The sequence below is a fragment of the Pezoporus flaviventris genome, unplaced genomic scaffold, assembly GCF_033815535.1.
Source record: "Pezoporus flaviventris isolate CSIRO_AGI_PZ_B2104156 unplaced genomic scaffold, CSIRO_AGI_Pfla_v1 ptg000026l, whole genome shotgun sequence".
Lineage (NCBI taxonomy): Eukaryota > Metazoa > Chordata > Aves > Psittaciformes > Psittacidae > Pezoporus > Pezoporus flaviventris.
Genome location: NW_026892574.1, coordinates 869,436 through 891,511, shown reverse-complemented (window position 1 = coordinate 891,511; position 22,076 = coordinate 869,436). Strand labels below are relative to the sequence as shown.

The 22,076-nt window shown below is 42.9% G+C and overlaps 1 protein-coding gene across 5 annotated transcripts in view; it reads left to right on the top strand.

The window, feature by feature from the left end:
* Positions 1 to 21,583, top strand: part of MAPKAPK3 (MAPK activated protein kinase 3) — a 114,325-nt gene extending 92,742 nt beyond the window's left edge. For all 5 annotated transcript variants that reach the window (XM_061458278.1, XM_061458279.1, XM_061458280.1 and 2 more), the window contains 9 exons: positions 6,757 to 6,896; positions 7,687 to 7,751; positions 9,864 to 9,943; positions 11,624 to 11,747; positions 13,277 to 13,352; positions 13,529 to 13,653; positions 15,470 to 15,555; positions 18,137 to 18,217; positions 19,737 to 21,583. In XM_061458278.1, the coding sequence (XP_061314262.1) occupies positions 6,757 to 6,896; positions 7,687 to 7,751; positions 9,864 to 9,943; positions 11,624 to 11,747; positions 13,277 to 13,352; positions 13,529 to 13,653; positions 15,470 to 15,555; positions 18,137 to 18,217; positions 19,737 to 19,895 (936 nt within the window). In that variant the 3' untranslated portion in view covers positions 19,896 to 21,583. The remainder of the gene's footprint in view (positions 1 to 6,756; positions 6,897 to 7,686; positions 7,752 to 9,863; positions 9,944 to 11,623; positions 11,748 to 13,276; positions 13,353 to 13,528; positions 13,654 to 15,469; positions 15,556 to 18,136; positions 18,218 to 19,736) is intronic.
* The last annotated feature ends 493 nt before the right edge of the window (positions 21,584 to 22,076 follow it).

Below are 22,076 nucleotides of genomic sequence, written 5' to 3'. Positions count from 1 at the left end.
AAGAGTGTCAGCACAAATCCTGTGGCTTCCCTATTGGTCCCGCATTTCTGTCTGCCTCCAGAGAAGAAAGAGGTTTTAAAACCAAGAGTGAAAAGAGCTTCAGAGCACTGCCCAGTTTTGTTTCACCTTGGATGGTCATAATATGCATATTAAAGAAGCAGGCTAAGAAAGGATGTTTGTGGTGTGTCTGGGTTTCAGAAAGGCCTTCAGAGCAGGTCTCCCTGGATGCTGCATATTGACTGCAGGTATTGAGTGCTACTGCTGTCAGTGCTGGCTACACAGCAGTGTTCTGTGGAAGGAGTTGTCAGGGAGAGAAGGTGGAGAGGTGATCTCTAGGCCTTCACTTGTAAACAAGCATTTAAGGATGTTCTTGTCTGGTAACAGCATGTTAGTAGCTGTTGGTGATTTATTTCCCTTTTAAACTATGGTTGCAGTGTTTTGAATAAAGTAGAAGTTGTGTGTAGCTGGTTTGTAGCTGTCATAGCGGAGTCTAGCTGGAATCTTAAGGTGCCAGTAAGAATTATTTTTGCATTCACATGGCAGAGCAAGTGCTGTATTAAAATGCAAACTAATCTTATGGTTGTAGCAAAATGCATGGCATGCTTTTTATTTAGATTTATATATATCCCACAGTATTGGATGGACAGACACATACCTTTGGCACTGCAGTTCAAATAGCTTCGTGTAATATTATCAGAATATTCCTCAGGACAGTCGCTTTTCTTCGTGGCCATTTTTCGCTCATTTTTGTGCCTGCCTTTTGTTAACCTTGCGTGTTCAAATGTATACTGACGCACTGCATTGCCGTTTCGGTTGTATATGCCATATTGGCTAACATTTATGAACAAAGACAGTTGACCTTTACAGAGTGAATGGCTAGATGCGTGTATAATTAGGGAATTAATAGTGATGTCTCATTTATTTATCTCAGGCTGTAGAATCATGTTGAGTGCCCAGTGGTGATTTGAATACTGCTATAATAAATAACATCCAGAACCACACCAAAGTGATTTTTAGAAGACCTAGATGATTCACTACAGGAGAGAGGCTTGGAGCAGAATAATATTCATATGATGTGTGCTCCCTGAGGAAGGAGAAGCAGGAGTGCTCGGAGAGCTAAACTCTTCAGTGGATTTGCTGCATGGCCAGTGCACAAACTCTTACAAAGGAGCACATTTTAATCTGTTCTTTTTGTCCATTCTACTCTTCCCTCCTGTTTTCCCCTTACAATGCATGCTTAAGGAATGCGAAACCCTGTGTGTCAGCAGGAAATTGGTTTCAGAGCGCAACTCTGACACCACATGTGAGCAGTCCCCTCTGAGCCCTCTTCATCTCACTTACGCTGGCGAGATACCAAAGATCTGTTGTAGCTTTTGCTATTTCAAAGGATGAGCTGAGGAGAGATTGGAAGCATGGGGAGTAGAGGTAGGTAAAGAAGGGTCCCTCACTGCAGACAGTAAACCCTGGTACACAGTAGGTTGAGTGAAAGGATTAGATACCACAGGCAGGAGTGTTGCAGGATCGCACCGCTTGTCTGTTATTACTGACTGTTACTAATGAACTTGGAGGAGCCCACCTCTGGGAGCAGCTGTCTGCTTGAGCACTGATGGAGATGCTGGGTAACGCCAACTGCAGCAGCAGCTTGGGCAGCTCTGTGGGAATCAGGATGACAGTTTGTTTCAATGAAGCCTCTGAGCGGATTTAATTTCTAATAGCCTAAGCTGGATTTGAAATAAAAGCAGAAAAGTGAAAGATTTAGTGATGATCCACCACCTGAGCCTGCCCTGCGCAAAGTGCCTGTCTCTTGTTTCTTGACTGATGCTTCAGTGCTAATTTGAGCAGAAATGTCTTCTTTTTTAGTTAAACTAAAAATTCAGTGTGTGCTTTCTTTGGGATTTGCATGTGTGGATTTCCCTGCCTGCCGGGCTGCTGTTGCAAAGCACCACATGCTTCTTGCTGCAGCTTGACTGACTGGCAGTGCTGGTGCGTGAAGAAGAAAACCTTGATAATTTCAATCCCTTTAGTGTTCTAACACAAAGAATGGCTTTATCCCTTGTGAAGAGATCTAGAAACATAAAGATTGTTAACATTGTATTAATGGACGTAGTGCAAATAATCAAGATATGATAAAAGACAAAATGTTCAAAGCCATAGTGATAGCTCTGTTTCTCTAATCCTCTTCTTTTTGTAGCATAGGGGAGAAAGAAGAGGAAAGAAACATGATCCAAGCCTCCTTTTGCCATCAGCCCCTCTTGAATAAAGAAAGCCTGGAAGAGCTGCTCTGCAGCAAACCATGTTAGTTTCTGTGCATCAGTGTGAATTTAGATTCCAAGGCTTATTTGTAGGATTCAGCATTTTTGTGACAGCTACATGCAACGAGGAAAGAAAGCAAAAGTCAGACATTTACCCACTTACACCTTTTCTTTTTTTTTTCCAGCTAGCAAAATAAATAAAGCTACATTTAAGAGCCTATATATCAGTGTTACATGCTGAGTATCCCTAGGAATGAAAGTTTCTGCTGTCCCATTTCTGTTTTAATAATGGGAAACCTTCCTGGGAGGAAGATAGTGTAGAGATTATAAAACTGCTTGTTTGCTGAAGGGAGAGTTCGGGTTCTGGAACTGGTGCAAGTAAGTAAAAGCTGCTTGCAGCGTCAGGTGCTGCTTTAACGTAGCACGTGCAATAGATGAGAGCTGAGGCTGTAACAGTTCCAGTTCAAGCACGGCAACTGTTTGGAACTAGGAGGAATTGCTGAAGTTTAAAATCAATAAAAGGCATATGTGGGGGTCTTAATCCCCTCTGTAGGGAACAGACAGCAGGTGTAATAATAATGTGTGTAACCCACTAGTGCATATTAAAGTCGCAGAGAAGTCACTGTTCCCTGTCCTCAGCCTGTTCCGTACCTGCGCCCAGGGATATCTTCTCTCTCTGTTGCTACAATTTCAGAGTCCAGAAAAATCACTTGCCACTCCCTGAAGTCCTTAGAAGGCTATTTTCTGTATATCAGACCGTAAAGGTATGAGGGTTCCTGCTATTCTTTTTTGCTTACACAATACTGAATCCGTGGAAAAGCAGTTGCAGGATACTGTGTTGCTTCTTTTAGTCCCATCTTTTCTTTTTTTCTGTTGAGATTGTGCAGAGGGAGGTTTCGCACAGCTGGGTAGTTCATTTCTGCGTGGGGTTGCTAACCCGAGCTAGGCCTTTACCCCAGAACAATGAGATGAGGCCTCCCTCCGCTGCCCAGGCCCTGAATTACCCAGGGCATCCTGGGCAGTCTGCCTGCGCCATTGATCCTCAGAAGCAGGCTGCGCACACCCTATGGCTTAGCTCTCTTCCCTCTCCAGCTTTTTCAGCTACTAAAGACGAGTTGTGTGAATCACTAAGAGTTAGAGCTCCTGTATTTTCTTGCCTTTCATCGCCTCTGGTTTTGGTGTTCTCTCTGTAAGTAGCTGTTAATACTTGCTTCATCTGCTTTTTTTAGGTTCAGTAATGCAGATCTCCAGCAAAAATACAGTTTTCTAGTGTGTGGTTCCTATTCCAAACTATATTGTCTGACCACAGACACGAGCATCCCCATGCTGCTATGCAGAGTCTACAGCTGTGCAGATCCCATGCACTGTGCATGGGATCACTGATGTGGCTTCCTGAAAAGCTTCGAGTATGGCATGTCTCTTGGGTTTGTCTTGTTTTGAAGTTAGGTCAGTTCATGATCCTGCCCACAGCCCATCGTGACAAGCTGTGACTCAGCCAAACTGTGTGGGAATTCTAGAGGGATGACTGGGGACTCCTGGAGCTGATAGTGTGACAAACCAGCATGAACCACAGTGCTGCAGAACTTACCTGTTCAGAGCTACCTCCGCACTTGTGCAGATTGTCAGAGCAACTTGGTCATAGTCTGCTCAAAGCTGTTGCAGCAGTAGAAGCACAGCCTCTCTTCAGGCTCAAGAAGGTGGCAGAATGTCCATTTATGTTCTTTGCAAGTGTGTTAAATACTGCAGGGCCATACTTTCAGTCTGTGGTTTTAAATCGTCACCTAAATTTTGTCGGAATTGGTGTTTTCAACCTGCCTGGCTTTCATTTTACAGGTGTCTGCATCTTTAAGATGTCTTAAAAGGTATAGTTAAGGCTTCCAGTTTTAGACATAAGGAAAAGATTTAACTTATTTTTAAGGCTCAGAAGGAGAAATCCAAAGGTTAACAGTTGGTTGATATATCAGATGTTGCTTGGTATGAGTATCTGCTCTTTATTTTTGCATTTCCTTTTCTCTGCTTCTCCAGGTGTCATCTTGACATGAGTACATTCAAACTTGGCACTAAGGAGTACATGAAACTTGCTTTTAGGGGTGGAAAAAAGAAACTGCAGCATCCTTGTGTGTATCGAAATGCCTTGTAAAAGCTCTTTAGAAAGCGAGAATCCAATTCTGTGCAGCAATTTTCGTAAGTGTTTGGTGCAGACATGAAAAACAACACCTCTGCACACTGTAGAAGCACAGGATACACAGCTTATAGTGCAGTTAATGTTTGTAAAGAGGATGGTTATGTCTCATTAGTAGCACAGGATAGGTGAGAAAGTTTTGAAGCTCAGAAGTGGCATTAATCCAGTAACATCCAAGCAGTAGACCCTGTAATGCTTTTCTAAACGGCCTGGTTAGTCCTGAGAGTGTTTGGGCTTTATTGTTGCACATGTAATTTAATGAACTTTTAAAAGAGACCTCTAGGCAACAGCCCAAACTCAGAAGGGCGGAGGGGAAAATGCTGATAGACAGTCCCACTGAGCTAGAACACAGTGGCTGTGAAGGAAAAGCTGCTGAATGGGCTGATGGCTGAAAGAAGTAAAGCAACTGGCTTGGACTTGCTAATGGGCTTTTTGTCCAAATTGGAGCCATCTCTTTCTTTAGGAAGTTATTTGTGTTGGAAATCAGGCCACAGCCAGGCTGGAGCAGGAAGGAAGAGGCGGATAGTGATCTCAAAAGGGTGTGCTTTGGGTGCAGAATGACAGCTGTGGAAGAAGTAGGTTGGCTGCGAGGGCATTGAACTTGGCAAGAAAGCTTCTTCAGCTCCTTGCACTGCTGCAGATCTGGCGTCATGCTGGAGCCTTTGGAGCAGAGCTGAGGGAGCCTGCAGGGCGGTCACGGTGGTGGGGCTCCCTGCCCCTTCACTGCTCCTGAGGCCACTCATGCCTTTCTGCAGCCTCTCTGTGCTTCACAAAAGTGCACTCAGCAGAGGAGTACTTGTCACCCTTTTCCTGTTCCCAGCCTCAAAAAGGGGAGAAGCCTCTTGCCTTCTGTCCAAGCGGTTCCCAAGCGCTTCCCCAGCATTTTGTAACATGTTACAGGCCTTTCCTGCCTGGTTATGGTGTCTGTTGCTGAAAAGGATGTTGAAGCACCACTGTAAGTTTAGGGCTGTGGTTTGGTTTGGGGTTGTTTTTTTTTTCCCCGGTGACGTAAATTATATTGGAGTCAATAAAGAAACCAGAATTTGCAACTTCTTTCCTATAAGTTTCCCTATATTGAGAGGTGCTTGTGACACCATTTGTGCCTTAGCTTGGCAATTGGGTAGAAAAACAGTCCTAGTCTGATTCATTGGTCCCTAATGACAGGTTACATGTTAATACTTGTTTTCAGCAATTACACTGGAGTTGTGTTTTGACTGAGACCTGATAGCAAACATGAATGAGAAGAGCTTCAGGCCAAGGCCCAATAGTGCAGCAATGATACTTTTTGTTTTCTGTTTGAAAACAGTATCATTGTGTGTCCCCCAGCGTTGGTGTAGTCCTTTTCCAAGGCTAATAGATCAGAGTTGATTGTTCTTGGCATCTTTTTTATTCTGTTTCAGTGCATTTAACGATGCTTTATATACCATCGGTTTTGTTGCTACTCCATCATTACAATTATCATTACTATAGGGCATAAAGTACCAAACTCGGATCACAGCTGTATTGTGTAGGAACCATACAAATGTGCAGAAAAGGGTGTCACAAAGAGTTGGTGGTGTCGAGAGATGACGCAGATGAGAAAAGACATGATTCAGCACAAAAGCTCCGTTGCAGGATCTGATGCAGAGCAGTTCTTCAAATAGGCAAGGACCTCTTGTCCACAGGAAATGCATACAAGGTTGTACACAAGGTTGCAGAATCAGGAAGGATGAGCTCTTACCTCCCCTCTAGAGATTAGCACCTTTAAAACAACCTGGCCTTGCATGTGACCAAGAAAGGTGTTCAAGCATCTAGATAAAGATCCCTTTCTGACCCTGATGGGTCAGGGTCAGATGGGGTTCTGATGGGGTCAGAAATTTGGTAGTATTTAAGCATGTTCAGAGTCAGTGTGAAGGTCCTCATTGTTTTAAATCTCACTGAGCTGAAGGGATCTGCAGTGAACCTAGAGGTCTCTTTTCCGGGCAGGTGGGAGGGTTATTGTCCTTAGCAGAGGGATTCTTCTCTGTTGGCAAGTGCTGCAAACAAGTAGGAAAACATTGTGGTTTCCCATCCACAGGTGGGATTCATCTGAGATTTGAGATCTCTCCTTACTGCCACTCAAGGTCCTTCCAGTTCCAAGGGACCAGTTGTTTCTGTGTTCCTCAATCTAGGAAGCCAGACAGCCCAGAGATAATGAAAGTCTTATGATGGATTGTCATCCTTTGGCTGGAGAAAGTGCTAAGAGTAGCTTTTGCCCCCATCTTTGAGCTCAAATACCTGTAGGTGCCAATTTAAAGCAGAATGATACTGCCTGACTGACATTTGTCTCCTATTTCTTTACAGCTCCTGTATGACAACCCAAAAGCCCGTCAGGAAGTCGAGTATCATTGGCGAGCATCAGGGTGTCCCCACATTGTCCATGTTCTGGATGTTTATGAGAATATACATCATGGAAAGAGATGCCTCCTCATTGTCATGGAATGGTATGCACCAGCAGCAGCCTTCACCAAGCATTGCCCTTTGAGGGCCTGGAGGGAATGGGGGAATACGTTGCCTTAGGTGGCAGCTGGGTGAGCTTTCTCAGCAGTGGGATTTGGGTTTGCACAGCAGACCTTTTGCTGTCTTTATGGAACTGGTAGGGAAATGTAGAGCTGCTTCAGCATCTTGTGTGAGAAACCTTAACTGAAAGTAAGTTTTCCTTGTAGTCCGTGTCAGTTGTCCTCATTAAAGCATTGACTTATCAATACAGTCTTAAGAGATACGTCTCTACAAATATGATGAGCTTTGATTGTGATTGTCATCGATTTCGGGTGTAAATCCAGTGATCTGACATGTTCCTTTCTGCTATTATTTTGACTTGACCTCTAATACCACAGTTACTGTTGTCTTCACTGGGGACAAATTATCTTTGCTTCCTTCTTTCTTTTTCTTTTCTCTCCAACCCTTACAAAAAAACAGCCTCCCAGTGCCAGCATATCTGACTTCCAAGCTTCCTTGGGACTGGGTACATTAAACTGAAAGCATCAGAACTCCTTGGTCTTGTTTTCAGTTTATTGTTACTGTTTTGTTTTCAGTTTATTCCGTATCAGAATGGCTTTGTGCATTGATTCAAATGAGTGTGATGTTCAGGAAGCATTGGCATAGGAGGCAGCATGTAATCTTTTGTAATCTGTTCCTGCTGTGGTTGTGTGTGATTCTGTGGATGCATAGTCAGATGTTAACTTGGTCTTTTCTGCTCTTGTAAGGTGGGCTTTTTTGTGCTCTTTGTTTCAGCATGGAAGGAGGAGAGCTGTTTAGCAGGATCCAGGAGAGAGGAGATCAAGCATTCACTGAGAGAGGTGAAATTCACACATTTAAAATTGAAGTTTGTGAAAGATTGCTTCTCTCGTTGTGTCCCCTTGCTTAGTTCCCTTACAGGATTTTTTTCTTTGACTTGGATAATTATTTATTTGTTTTCTGTTGAGCTCCGTATTAAGCAGTTATTTTTCAAAATTCGTGAAGATCAGGAATTACCAGAAATGACCAAGTTCAGGCACAGTGTGGAAGGTTTAGAGGAAAACTCTTCATACAGATCTGCTCAGCTTCTTCATTTCTGAACCACCGCAGCCTCTGTTGCTCAAGTCCCTGGTCTCCTGCCAGACCACCTCTAACATGATCAGCACAGCTCCTGCTGTGATTTCTCTTCTGGCTGCCCCTCAAGCAACATCACTGTGCACAGCTATACTGTGAGGTGATGAACATAATGAGCAAATCACTTTCGATGAAACATCTCTTAGTCAAGGGTTTTAAGTACTACTTGAAAGGAAGTGTTATTAGCCACACCGTAAACAAGTCTGCTTATCTATACAGGGACTACGTGCGAATTGAAAGACCTCCTATGAGTCAGTGACAGAGCTTGCCACAGACTAGTCTTGCCATTTTTATTCTCTTAGCTATATATTATTTGCAGAGTACCACAGAGGTACTTGACAGTGGTTCTCCTCATCCAGTCACAACCAATAAAAGCTTGTTCCTGCTCAGGAGTAAAATTGTTAACGTTTGTAACTAGCATCCTGATAAAATGAAGACAAATTTACACCTGAACTTATGAATTACTGTGGCTGTTCTGCAAGTCTGGTGTAGGTGCCAGGGATTATTAATTTTTTTTTTAGCCTGTGTTTTGCAGCCTTTAAGTGGTATTAGAGACTTGTGCAGGGAAAATGAGCATTTTCAGGAACTTTACTTGTTCCTCTCCAAAATGCCGAATTCCAGGAGGGAAACTGGTTCTGTGATCATTAGTGACTCCACTCTGCTAAAAACATGATTTTTCTACATTAGATAGCGTTGTATAGCATTCTAAATACTTACTCAGAAATCAGCTGGGAGTCTTAAACAGCAAAACCGCCTCCATTCTTTCCTGAGATAAATGAGCCCAGTTCCACTGGATTCCCCAGGTTCACTGGCTGTATATGTATCAGCCACAACTTCCCATTAGGAGCTAGAGATTGTGACCTGGGCCAGGAAGGAGGTTTTTCCCTGAAGAAGATGAGTGTTTGTGCCTTCTGATTGTCCTTGCCCGAGATGGTGCAGTTTCAGTCTCAAGCATGTAAAAAAAGGTTCCAGGTTGCAGTATGAGAATTTCTAACTCTCTCTCACTGCTGCAGCTGAGGTTTCTGCCTATGCAGAAAACAGAGGATCCGGTTAAGTTGCTAATCGTTTCCCTGTCAGCAGAGATGTAATATAATGCTCACTTGATACAATGGGAATGTCACTCCTCCCTGCTCTGAAACCTTTCCCTATGTAACTGAACTCTTCCAGGCTTTGAGAGTGCTGCTGCTGCAAGGCAGCTCACCAAACACTACAATTTCCCATTGGGGTTACACTGAATTTTCAAAACAGTATTTCAAGGTGGCAGTTTGGGCTTTGCAGAATTGAACTGATGATTTTGGTTTTCCTGAGGAAAAAAACTTCTAAAGGCAGTGAGGAATAAAGACGTGACTGATCCTAAAATTGCTGGGTTGTTCTGTTGCTCTGCTTCTAGAAGATCTGTTAGATCCTCCTCTTGCCTATTACTCCTGCACTAGAAGCTGAGAGTGAAACTTCTGTCTTGGGCAGTAGAGGACATGTCCTGGTGGGGGCTTCTTTCTCCTCAGTCTTGCATGTGGCTTGCATACCTGCTCTGCTCTTGCTGCTTTTCTGGCGAGCAAAGGAAAGCCAGCTTTACAAGCTCATCAAAAGCAGGATCTCAGCGGTTCCGTTCGGTGCCTTCTCAGGAGGAGCAGCCCAGGAATTAGGGGGAATGGTTGCCTGCAAAACCAAAACACAGCTGTTAGGGCTAATTTTAGGTTTTCTAGTCTTGACGCTAGCCCTGTATTCCAGCAAGCTGTTTGTAAGTCGTAGGCATTCCTAGGCATGTCCCTGAGTTACGGTGGGAATGTTAATGTGACCTTTCTCTAAAATTGTATTTATAGAGGCCTCTGAAATAATGAGAGACATCGGGACAGCCATCCAGTATCTGCATTCAATGAACATTGCCCATAGAGATGTCAAGGTGAGGCCTGAAGGTGTGTGGACAGGGAGAAAAAAGCATAAGGTAGAAAAATAAATGGGCATTGGTGGTTTAAATATACCTAGGAGTACAATCAGGTGGTCCAGGTGTTCCCCTTCCTGTGCCAGCATGAGAAGGGATCTCTTCACCCCTAGTGTGCAGCTAGGTAAAGGTCAGAATAGTTGTATGTTAATGCCTTCCAGTTGTGTACAGGATGCAGAGGAATCTTGTAATAGATGATTAATTAAAAAGCCTGCAATCCAGTTAATTAACAAGAAAATAACATTGCCAGAAGTAAACTTATACTGGATGCTATACCTCGATGCACAGCCTTTACCAGGTTTTAGCTGGTTTTAGGATCCTACTTGTGTAAAAAACAATCCATACCCCCCAAACCCACAAAACAAACAAAAATTCCCCTTTTCCTTCAGAAACAGGAGAGCATGCATGTGTGGGAGGAATAATACCAATTCCATGCATCCAAACCACTTTAATAGTGTATGTAAATGTTTGGGAAAATGGGGAGTTTCCCAGTTCCTACCAAGGGTACACAGATCTTGTCGTGGAGGTTTGACAGGGTTTGTAGTGTCGTGTTTGGTTTCATTCTGTGAAGAGCAAAGGCAAGAGAGCTGCACTGAGGGGGTTTCAGCGCAGTGTTGAGGCAGTGGGGTGGAGAGCAGGTTACATAATGGTAGACTGAGGCACCTGATTGATTCTGCAGCTCTGAGTTTCTGAATTCTCTACAGATGCTTCTGTGCGTTTAGCTGGAGGGAGAGCTGTCATCGCTCGGTGTCACTGAGTGGGATGTTTGAGGGTTCTTTAGGTAGGAACTGGAGAATGACTGAACAGTTTAGACTAAAAATCTGCTCACTGTTGTGGAGCTGTGTGCCATTGCCTATCCCACCATGGAAACCAAAGCACTTAGCCCCAGACACCTCCTAACCACAGTCAGTGCACTCCCATAGAAATGGTTCCAGTCCTAAATCCTGTTTTCTTTCAAGTCCTTCCTTCTTTATGTCCCTAAACACTAACATGAGAGAGGCTGTAGCTTCCTTAAAACTGAGAAACTGGAAAACAGGTTCAAACAATTGCAGGTTCTGGAGATGTGCTGTTGTCCCTGCTCTTGTGCACAAGCACTTGTATACTTCCCTCTGTGCCACTTCTGGTTTTGGAGAGCCTTTATGGAGCATGAAGCTAGAATGGAGTTAACCCTGGTTTCACGTGGCAGAGGTGGGAGGTGGGGGGCAGGAAGGAGGCTGTGTCTGTATCAGTTAATTCTGATGGAGTTGTGTTAGTTGTTCATAGAGAGTTTGGATGATGACTTCTCTTATCTTCCACACTAGCTACTTGAGTGTGGTGCAGAGTGTTGTCAGATCAACTGGTGTGTTGATCAGACAGAACAATCCTAGAACAGCATGTAAATTAGAGAGGGGTTCAAGAATCCATTGGACCTGATGAGAGTCTTGTGATTTGCTCTCCTAAATACCACGTCAAGGAGGATGTTGATCCTTAGTCACAGCAGAAATGCTATGTGTTGGGAGGGTACTTTCTGCATGGTATGGTGGGGGGTGTGGGAGAAGTAACAAGACACAGATCCAGGCAAGCAAGAATGGTTTGATCTCTGAGCTCATTAGAGGTATCTCTTCATTGTCCATTTTATCCTTTCTTTTGGTGGTCTTTCAGCCTGAAAACTTGCTTTACACATCTAAAGAGAAGGATACTGTCCTCAAACTCACAGACTTCGGCTTTGCCAAAGAAACAGCTGTAAATGCACTGCAGACCCCCTGTTACACTCCTTATTATGTGGGTAAGTTATCCAAAATGCATTGGTTTTGTCTTTCGTTCTGTCATCCACCCCCTTGTAGTGGGCCCTGTGGACTGTAGGAATGGATGGGAAACCTTCTATTGTGGATGCAATGTAAAGAGGTAGCCTGCAGAATTTGAACTGGGGTCCAACCCAAGCCTAGTCTGGTTCCAGTACAGGTCAGCGCTCCTGCTTTCTTCCTTGGTTGCAGAGAAAACAGCCTTAACAGGGGACACAAATGAGGATCAAGGAGAGAGAACATGTTGCCTCTGATTACACTTTGAGTAATCCTGATGTTCTTTCTGAGTGATGTGATAAAAGCCACAGTTGAACTCTGCTTCATGGTTGGTTGAGTGTTTCCTGGCGAAACTTCCCTTAGCCTAACTAGTGCAATAGGAGAGAACCGGGAGAGCACTGCCTCAGCTAATAAAGCTTCTTAAAGCTGGCAAATGTAAGAGTTACTAATAAAAGACAAATGTGACTTCATCACAGCTAAATTTTTGCCTGTATTTTGTCCCAAGACAGGGCAGTGTGTGATGAAAGCCATAGTAGGCTGTCCTTTCTGCCCTCATTTTAGAGTACATTGCTTTTGGTCTTTGAGTGGATAGTCATTTTCCATATGGTATGACTGAGGCAGTCCATATTTGGAATTTTGTTGGAGAGAAAAAAAGGCTTTTTTTTTTCATTATTATTTTTGGAAGAATTATTTCTACTCTACAATGTAAGTTTTATAGGTTTTTTTTCTATTGAAAAATATTGTTATTCATTGTTAGCAGCTAATTACAGTAGCAGGATTTTTTTCCTGATGGTTTCTTCTATATTTTTGCAAGATGGGATTAGTGATAAAATGCGAAGGAATTCACAGATCCAGGGTTTTATGCCTTTATATTTGTTTATAAACAAGCTGACATTTCCCTTCTCAGCACCTTTTTATAAACCAGCATGATTGCTCATATGTCTAGAGAATCATTTTCCTCACAAAATCAAGCTCCCTGCCAGTTCACCTGCCTCAGGGGAAAGCAGAAGCATCCCCTCTAAATGGGTATCTCTATTTTTTCGTTACTTAGTGAAAAATATAATACTCTGGAGGCCAAAGTAAAATAGAGTGCTCTGTAGCTGCTGGAGCTAAGCACACTCCAGCTAGGTATCATTCAAAAGTTTATCACAGCTCAAATAGGTCTTTTCTGTTCTGATTTCTGGAACATATGCTCCTGCCTCTCTCGGTGCAGTGTCTCCCTGTACACATTTAGCTATAGCTCCTTCTGCTTTTCTGTAATCTTAGTACTCTCTTGAGCAGAGAGACACTAAGGTGAAGAGTAGGGCATTTTACCAACTCCATTCCTCCTGGTTTAAAGCTGTATCAGATGTGTTTAGGAACTTGTCAATAGAAAGTACCACCCAGTTCCTGCAGTGAGTTGCAGTTTTCTAATGCATCTGCTGCTTGTTGTTGAAGTGTGTTGCTACTTATAAGGTGATGAAGATGACAGGCAACATCTGGTGCTCTGTTAATTTCTGGTTTTAATCTTCTTCAGCCCCAGAAGTCCTTGGTCCTGAGAAGTATGACAAATCATGTGACATGTGGTCGTTGGGTGTCATCACATATATTCTGTAAGTATTTGGAAAGAGGCTCAATGAACACAAGGACACATCTTGTCAAATCTGCACTTGCCAGCAATTAGTCACTAGGATCATGCAACCTGCAGAAGAGTACGAGCTTGTATGGGACTTTGTAAGAGCTGAAAGGACTTCCCGAGTTCTAAGAGTTCTCTTGTCCACTCTTCCAGCCTGTGTGGGTTCCCTCCATTCTACTCAAACACTGGTCAAGCCATTTCTCCAGGCATGAAGAGAAGAATTCGGATGGGGCAATATGGATTTCCCAATCCAGAGTGGGCTGAGGTATCAGAGGAAGGTAATGATGAGCATGTGGGTGGTGGTGTGCTTCTAAAAGCCTGTCTTTGGTTATGTTTCCTTTTGGTTTAGAACTTAAATTATTACTTGTAAGGTGATACAGAGAATGACTGGAACTCAGATCCTGGCAGCAAACAGTGCTACAGAAAGTAAATGACTACTGCAAACTTCCAGATTGCAGCTAGTGCTAGTGAATGCTGAGATTAAACCCTCTGGAAACAGAAGTCTTTAATCCTGAGAAAGGAGGCTGTCAGGACAGCTGCAATGCAAGCTGAGCTGGAGGAAAGGCAAACTGTATTGAGAAATTATTCAGTCTTTGCCCTCCTTGGTGATGCAGCCCGCAAGGATGGCAAGTTTTCCTGCTGTTTTTTTGTGATGTGGGAACCTGCCAGCCACCACTTAAATGAAGGTCAACAATTTATTTTGTATGAATCGTTGACCAAAATCTGCTGCTGTTCAGCTGTGACTTGGATGGGCTCAAACCAATGTCCTGGAAGTGGATGTTTTTGATACCCTGTTATTCTGACATCCTGGTAAGCTGGAAGTCTCACGTGCCTTTCCTATTAGAGAGGAAGGTCAGCAACCTCTGAGCATGTCTTTCTAACAAGCCCTTTACATTGCTGTTGCTTGCATCCTGTTATTGTCTGCTGTTTAGCAATAACAAATTACTGATCTGTGGCATTTTAACCCCTCATTGGATGTCATGGCTGCATGTACAGCACAGGCTACTGAGCCTTAGTAAGGAAGATGTTTTACTTGAAGGTTTCTGGCTTAATATTTTGACTGGCTTGGCTCTTGTTCTTATTACAGCAGTTACTAAAATTCTAGGGGAGCTCAGTGAGAGAACATGCACTTGGAAAATTTGGAGGGTTTCTGTGTGCTTGCTGAATGAAGATAGGTGCCCTCTACCTTTAAACCTATTCAGTCAGCTAGTTTATGTGTCTCTTAGGATGATCAGGCACCTTCAGCAGACTGCTTCTTTTCCCTCTTCTGTACTTTTCTTGTCATGCTATTCTTTAATCATTCCATCAACTATAGAGACTTCCTCTGAATTCCTCTCCAGCTTCTGTAATCATTTTAATGGGTTCTTTCTGTGGTCCCCTCCTTTTCTTTCTTTGTACATTTTAGATTCTAGGTAATCTCTACTGCAAAACTCTTGCAGCCTCACTTGACAAACTTGTACCTCTGGCAGCTCCTTACAAGCATTTAGTCATGCTGCATTTGATGTTTCTGAAAGAGAACTCTTATTCAGAAGGTTTTTTAGGTTATCCCAAGGAAGTTATGTGTAAATCTAAATAAAATCTAAGCAAAGCTTGTTTGTGCAATCTGTTTCTTCTTTGTTGTCCTTTTAGTGCCCTCTGGGTTGTCAAGAGTATATTGTCCTTTTCCACAGCCTGTGCTAGTTTTTGTTCTGTGTCATTTCTCAAAACATCAGCTTATGCATTCATTCAGCCCATAATGCCAAGCTTGTTAGCATCTTTCAGACAGGCAGCGTGGCAGCTTTCTATTCCTGTGTTTCTCTTTTTCTCAAGTTCTTGCTCTCCACAGTTGATTTGGTGATGTAGATAGCATAGCTGGAATCCCCATTCCTTTGTCTTTCCTTCGTACCTCTTGTTTTGGATGCTTTCTTGTTCTGACTCTTTAAGCATAGTAGCCTACCACACTGTACATGGTTTCTTAACATGCTAATAGCCATAGGTAGGTGTTTTGAGTTCTGCAACATTATCTTTCTTCATTTAGCAGGTCTTTGCATTCTCAAGGTTATTTGGGAGCACAGCAGGAGGCTACAACATGCCTTTGTTGGTCTTGTTTTTCAGCCAAACAACTGATTCGCCATTTACTGAAGACTGACCCGACGGAGAGGATGACAGTTTCTCAGTTTATGAATCACCCTTGGATTAATGTGAGTTTCAGATCTCTTTTCCTGAGATGAATTCTTACTTGCAGAACTTACTGTGCTATGTGGAGCTACATGTACTGCTGATAGCTCAATTAACTTACTGTGCCCTCCACAGAGGGCCATCTGCCTGAAGACCCACAATTCTTGGTGTTACTAGAGGTCATACAGAGAGACACCCACAAGAGCATTCTTGGAAGCAAAAGTCGAATGTATGTGTATCTCCTGTGAGCAGGCAGTCACTGTTTGACTCTTCAGCATATACATGTGTTACTCTCTTCAGAAATACAAACTCTATGTACTTACTTCATCAGGGCAGGATTTGAAGAGAGATATTATTAGTGGTCTCAGGCACCATTGTGCATGGCTGTGTTAGCCTGAACACGGTCCTGTGCTTAGTGGGGATTCTCATCCTTGGCAGAGTTTGGAAGTGCTGGAGGGAGGAGTCAGGGTCTCGGCTTAGTGCCCTGGGAGAGATTGCCAGGTAGGGTGGTACACAGAGCTATTAATGGTCCCAGCTCAGGTTTCATTCCCTGGCTTGGTTGAATTTACTTTTCCTTAAAAAATATTTTTGGGTTTAAACCCCCCCCCCGCCAAACAAACAACTCTAATAATACAGTATTAATAATTTCAAACAAGAGACAGGAGTCCCAGGAGTTACCAGGCTGAGTTTCAGGGTATCATCTCTGCTCTGCAGGTGTCACTCAAAATAATAGCTTGTCCTTCTCACATTTGTGCCTGAAAGGACACCGCTCTTGTTCTCACTGCCCAAAAATCATCAGCCAGGAGCAGGAGCACGTGTACTGCTGTTCCTCCCATAATGCTTTCTCTGTCTTTGCTGACCCTCAGAGGTAGGTGCAGAAAGAGGCAGCATTTCTATAGTGTCTCTTGGAAGATCTGAAAGCCCTTAGAATGATACAGAAATGTAGCTGTGTAAGATCCCAATGAAGGAGATTTAGAATTGGAAAAGCTGAGAAACTGAGGCTACAAAAACTCCCTAGAACTAGAACAGAACCTAGACAATGTTTCTGTCCTTTCTAACCAAATAAAATTGTAATCACTGTTCAGAATAAATACCTCCAGCTTTAAGTGTTTGAAGACCCAAGAAGGAGGTGTTTCAGAAGTCAGCAGGCGATGAATTTCACAGAATGAGTGCCTAATAGCTAAGGAAGCTACCACCTACAGTGACACATGTTACTTGAAATATGCATATAACCAATTAATAAGGAGGAGATTAGAGACAAGGTCTATAGATTCTGCTGCACCAAAGAGCTGGGCTAGAATACTGTTCCTGGAAGAATGCTCTAGGAGCTGCAGGTTGGCATTTTTTATTGCTGAACCTATTGTTCCCCTGAGGCAGAGGGAGGGAGGGGGAAAGACCAACACAGTGAATGCCTGTGTTCTTCTTTTTCCTAAATCCTAAAGTGGGAACATGTTGGGAGTGATGCCCTGCACAAGCAGGGAAGGAGGATGTTTGTCTTTCCTCTTTTTTATTTTTATTTTTGTCATTAAATGGATACAGAAGTATTATTGTGGACTGTGCAAAAATTGGCTGTTATCTTGTAGGTAAGATTATTTTATCAAGTAGCAGCTCACACCAGATAGGAGGGCACCTGCAACACCTCCTCAGGGACACTACTAAAGCCTGTCAGCTGGTTTTCTATTTCTCTCATCCCAGCTGGACTTGATGGAACTATATCTGGACAGCTAGGAGCCTTTCCAGAGCATGCAGGATTCATGATTTCTTCTTCTGTAACTACTGCAGTGCTGCTGTTAGCTCGGTGGTGTCTAAGCACTGCCTCCAGTGTAATGCTTATTTTACAGTGATGTGTACAGGAATCTCCTTAGACTTTGTTGATACGTAGCTATGTCTGGCGTAGGATGCCAGTAGACAGCAAGTTTGGGTAGAAAGCATAAGGAAGATAGAATATCCAAATGAAATTACAAGGCTGGTAAGAAAATGCCATGATTCTTGCTGAATTTAGCTAGGGAACTGTCCTTCGTGTTTTAGAAACTGTACTATATTCTAATTTAAAGTATCTGCTGATCTTCCATGGCAGTTGAGCATAGATCTTGGTTTTATGTGGAAGAGCATCTCAGGTGATTCATTGTCTTCTGAACTGTGCCTTACTCTGAATAATGGTATAATTTCCCCTTTTGGGCACATTTATGATCTGATAAACTGGCAATCTTAGTTAATGTATATGTACAAGAAAATAGGTCCTAACACAAATCCTAGAAGATAAAGGTCAGTTAACCACTTTAAAACATTGGCTAATGAATAGTGAAATGACAGGTAAAATCTAAAATGAACATAAAAATTTATCCAACACTTGGCTGAATTGGAGGGGAGCAGAGTCAAAGAAACTTGGCACTGATTGCTCTTTAAAGATACTGTTATGTGGTGACTACAATCCTTTTCTACCTCACACATGACTTTGCTTATAGAGTGCTTAAAAGCATGAATAATGAGGGCCACTGAAGGACATTAGGTAGAGCCTTATGTCCTCCATACACATAGGCATGAGCAGTTACTTCCCAAATGTGATTTTGCACACCACTTGTTTTGTGTTTTCCCTTTTCTCAGAGATCAATGGCAGTGCCACCAACCCCTCTTCATACTGCACGGGTCCTGCAAGAGGATAAAGACCACTGGGATGAAGTTAAAGTGAGTCAATCTGTAGTTCAGATTTCTTGAAGTCAAGTCTGGTAGGAGATTAGATAGGCTGGCTTCTCCTTGATCCTTGGAGATCATGGCTAGTTTGAATACAGCCATGTTTAACAAGGGAAGCATAAACAGTCTTGGTTAGAACAGTAGTGTATGCAACTGTTAAAAACCAGAATGCTATTTGAGCTTCATCTGACATCCTTGCAGCTGTGCCAAATGTCACAGGTATTACTGATGCTACCTGCTGAGCCCCTGTATGTGGTTACAGAGGAGAAGGGACAGTGTTGAGGGAATTTCAAGTTTGTTAAAGTGAAGTGAAGAATATGATGGAAATGCAGGGGACAGGGTGGCACGGTTGAGCTACATTCTGGTTTTCTGCTCTGTTCCTGTATTGTAAACCAGCATTGAATAGCCTTAGCCTTGTGATGACATGGGAGGGGAGGAAAACAACGTATCTATCTTTCCCTTAGTCTAACCAGGTGCCTCACCTACAGTTTGTAGTGATGACAGCTGAATGCTTCCTGCAAAGTGAAACTATAGAGCAGACTAAAAGTTGTTTGCAAGCCTTAACTCTTTCCTGCTGGCCTTTATCAGGTTGGCATGCTTTTACAATTAGTTCCGAATTTTCTCCACTTACAGTGCTTGGCATGTTGGTAATTGCAACATTCCTGAGGTGTATTTTACTGATTACTGATTTTATTTAAATTACTGATGGATTTAAATGGATTTAAATACGATTACTGATGGCACGGATGTACCCTTCCATAGCTCAACAGGCTCAGGTGTTGAGCTGTGTAATAGTAAAATTTCAGAGACCTAGGCAACTTTTGCCGCCTAAGTCAAAGAGATCAAACAGATCTTTTGACTCAGCCTTCTTCATTTCCATTCTTGTGCTTTGTCTAGGTCCCAGAGGTATTCCGTTGGGCCACCGACATTCCCATAATATTTAATCATTTTCCCTTTCCTGAGCTAAATGCCTAGATGTTCGTTGACATCTTCTTGTTCACAACCTAATCTAAAAGTTTTAAATTTGCCTGCAATTAAACATTAACTCAAACTAAGGAAGCATGTGAATTTGAAGCACATAATTTTAAGCAACTTGATGTGGGCTCTTTATTCCAGCTCCTGCTACCCTAGTTTGGTGAGAGAGCAAGGCAGGCAGCGTTCCGAGTCTGGTACAGGCAGTTCCGGCTCAGAGGCTGATGGAGGCCCAGAGCCAGGCAGTAGGAAATGCTGTGCATAGAGACATGGTGGAATTTAGGCCAGTGGAGTGTGGTCCTGCGTGCTCATGTATGAAACACTGTGTGAATAGTTCCTCCTGAATGAGTCCATGAGTAGAACGAAGCCTTTAGTCACAGTCCACCACAGCAGGAAGGGCTCAGCTATTTCTGGCCGTCGTGTAACAGAGGGTTCCTTTTTGTACATTCATCTCCTGGCAGTAGTGCAGTAGTGGAGGGGGGGAAGTGGCTGAATGCTCAGTGCCTCAGGGATTTCAATACATTGCTTCCTTGGTTTACAGGAGGAGATGACCAGTGCTTTGGCTACCATGAGAGTGGACTATGATCAGGTGAAAATCAAAGACTTGAAAACATCCAACAACCGCCTCTTGAACAAACGCCGTAAGAAACAGAAGCAGGCAGGCACCTCTTCTGCAGCCCCGGGGTGCAATAACCAGTGAGAAGCCAAGGACCTGTGGGTGGAGGGTAGAACTTTAAAAGGAACAACTGAAAATCAGTCTGATCAACTCAGTCCGTGCCACAAATCTGGGCAATGAGATCAAGAAGAAGCTATCCTGCCAAGAGGGAGCAGTGTGAATGATTACATTTTTCTAACTTGAATTGGGGCTTTGCTTTTCAAGTCTAACATATATGACATGATTCTGTTGCATATTGCCGGGGAAGGGACAGTAATACCAGAAATGTTACGGGTTTTTGTTCTGGCTTTGATACTGTTGGATGAGAGGAAAGATCAGGTGGAAGTCTCAGAATACTAATGCACTGAGGCCTTAACAGCCATCTACAAGAGTAACTTCTGCTACTGTTTTCAAGTTGGGAATAGAAAAATGCCAAGTGTTCTGCTAGGAGAGTTCTAGCAGTTCAAACATGAGTAGTGAGAACGGAGAAAAATGTCACTGCTCTTTATGCAAGTAGCACGGGTGCAGCTCTATTATGGATGCATCTGGACAGCATTTCATGTTAGAGTTGGTAATAGTCAATTATTTCCAAACTTACCTCCTATAGTTACAGAATATCACCTCTAAACAGTAATCAGTTATTCCTGTTGCAGGAAAAAAGCATCCATACATTTCCATTTTTATAAAGTCTTCCTCTGCGCTCATGTGAAGATTTGAGTTTGTCTTGGAGTCTCATTTGATAACATGTAAGTTTTCTAAATTGTAACCATTGTGTCATGTCTGTGCCAGTCACATCCCTCTCTTGTAATGTTTTTAATTTAAATAGTGCTTTATGTGAAGAGTTTAATAAGGATTGAATTAGTTGAAAGTATCCTGCAGAGAATATTGCTGTTCCTCTTGGATCCATAACCTCTAGGGTGTGCAGCTGGACATGCAATTGTATACAAGAGACTGCTCTAGAAGACAAGACTTCTGAAATTCGGGAAGAAGTGGTAAATGCATGTCCTGTGAATGGACCCTGGTGTCTGCCAGCATCCCTTCTGGTAATTACCTCCAGGTCCTGTGCCTGACATCTGCAGATCATAACAAGTTTTGTGGTGCTGGGGTTGGGTTTATTCCTGGGGTCAGGGAGGGGAGGATGCTACTTTATTTGCAGTGCTTTGTCAGTGTTTCTGCATCCAAAGATTTTTGCCACTTAAGAGAAATCACCTTTGAGTATAACCACCTATTTCCCCCCCCCCCATCTTTTGTCTTTGTTTTATGGGATTCTAGCTTTGGTTTGCTGATTTGTTTTACTTTGTGATCAAAATAGCTCCTCTCATTGTATTTTGGTTGTTTGGGGTTTTTTGGTTTTTGGTGTGGTTTTTTTTTGAAGTTGAGGTGAAACAAATATTTGTGAAAGTATTATCAGAGTCTGGGGTGAGAATCCTGTGCTTCCAGTGATGCAGGCAAAAATGCCATGGTGGTAGGCACACAGGGTACTGTAGTGGTAATAGGCTGAGAAGAATGTTGAAGGTTAAAAAGGAAAACAAGGCACCAGAGAGGATCCTAATTGCCACGTCTGACTGCCAAACAGATTTGGTCACCCCCAACAAAGATCAGCTCAAGGCTTTGGACCTTTTCTGGTGAGCCCTGTTCCCATCTTCAGAATGTCGGATGAGACTTCCATTCTTCTCTGTGAACTGGCCCTAGGGTTTTATAAACTGATTTTAATAAATCATGTTATAACATTCCTTCCTCCTGTCATCCCTGATTTGTTGAGATGCTGCAGAATTTGTATTGCTTTGTAAGGTACATCTGTGTTGAAGGTGATGGGAAAGGGGAGAAGGAACGTGTTCAGTGATGTTCGTGTTCAAAGGCTGCCCAGTCTGGAGTGGGTTTTAAGATGACAAGGATTTGGTTTTAAAATCAGCCCCTGCAAAACTATGTTTTAAAATTATTTTGTGAATATAGGTATTTCTGTGATTATAGTGTGTTCTTATGTATTACCCCTCTGAATTATGCAAATATTATTCACTGCCTATAAATTATAGCACATAAGAGCTGTGACATGTTCAGGGTGCAGCAGTTGACATTAGAGCCAGATCCAAGTTTCTGCCCCTTTAGCCCAATTTTTGAGGGTGCTGAGTACATGACTCCCACCTTCCCATCTCTGTGCCCCACCTGGGCAATGCATGCTCCCCCCTGTCCTAGTTCATAGGGCAACCTGTGCATAATGCAGGATGT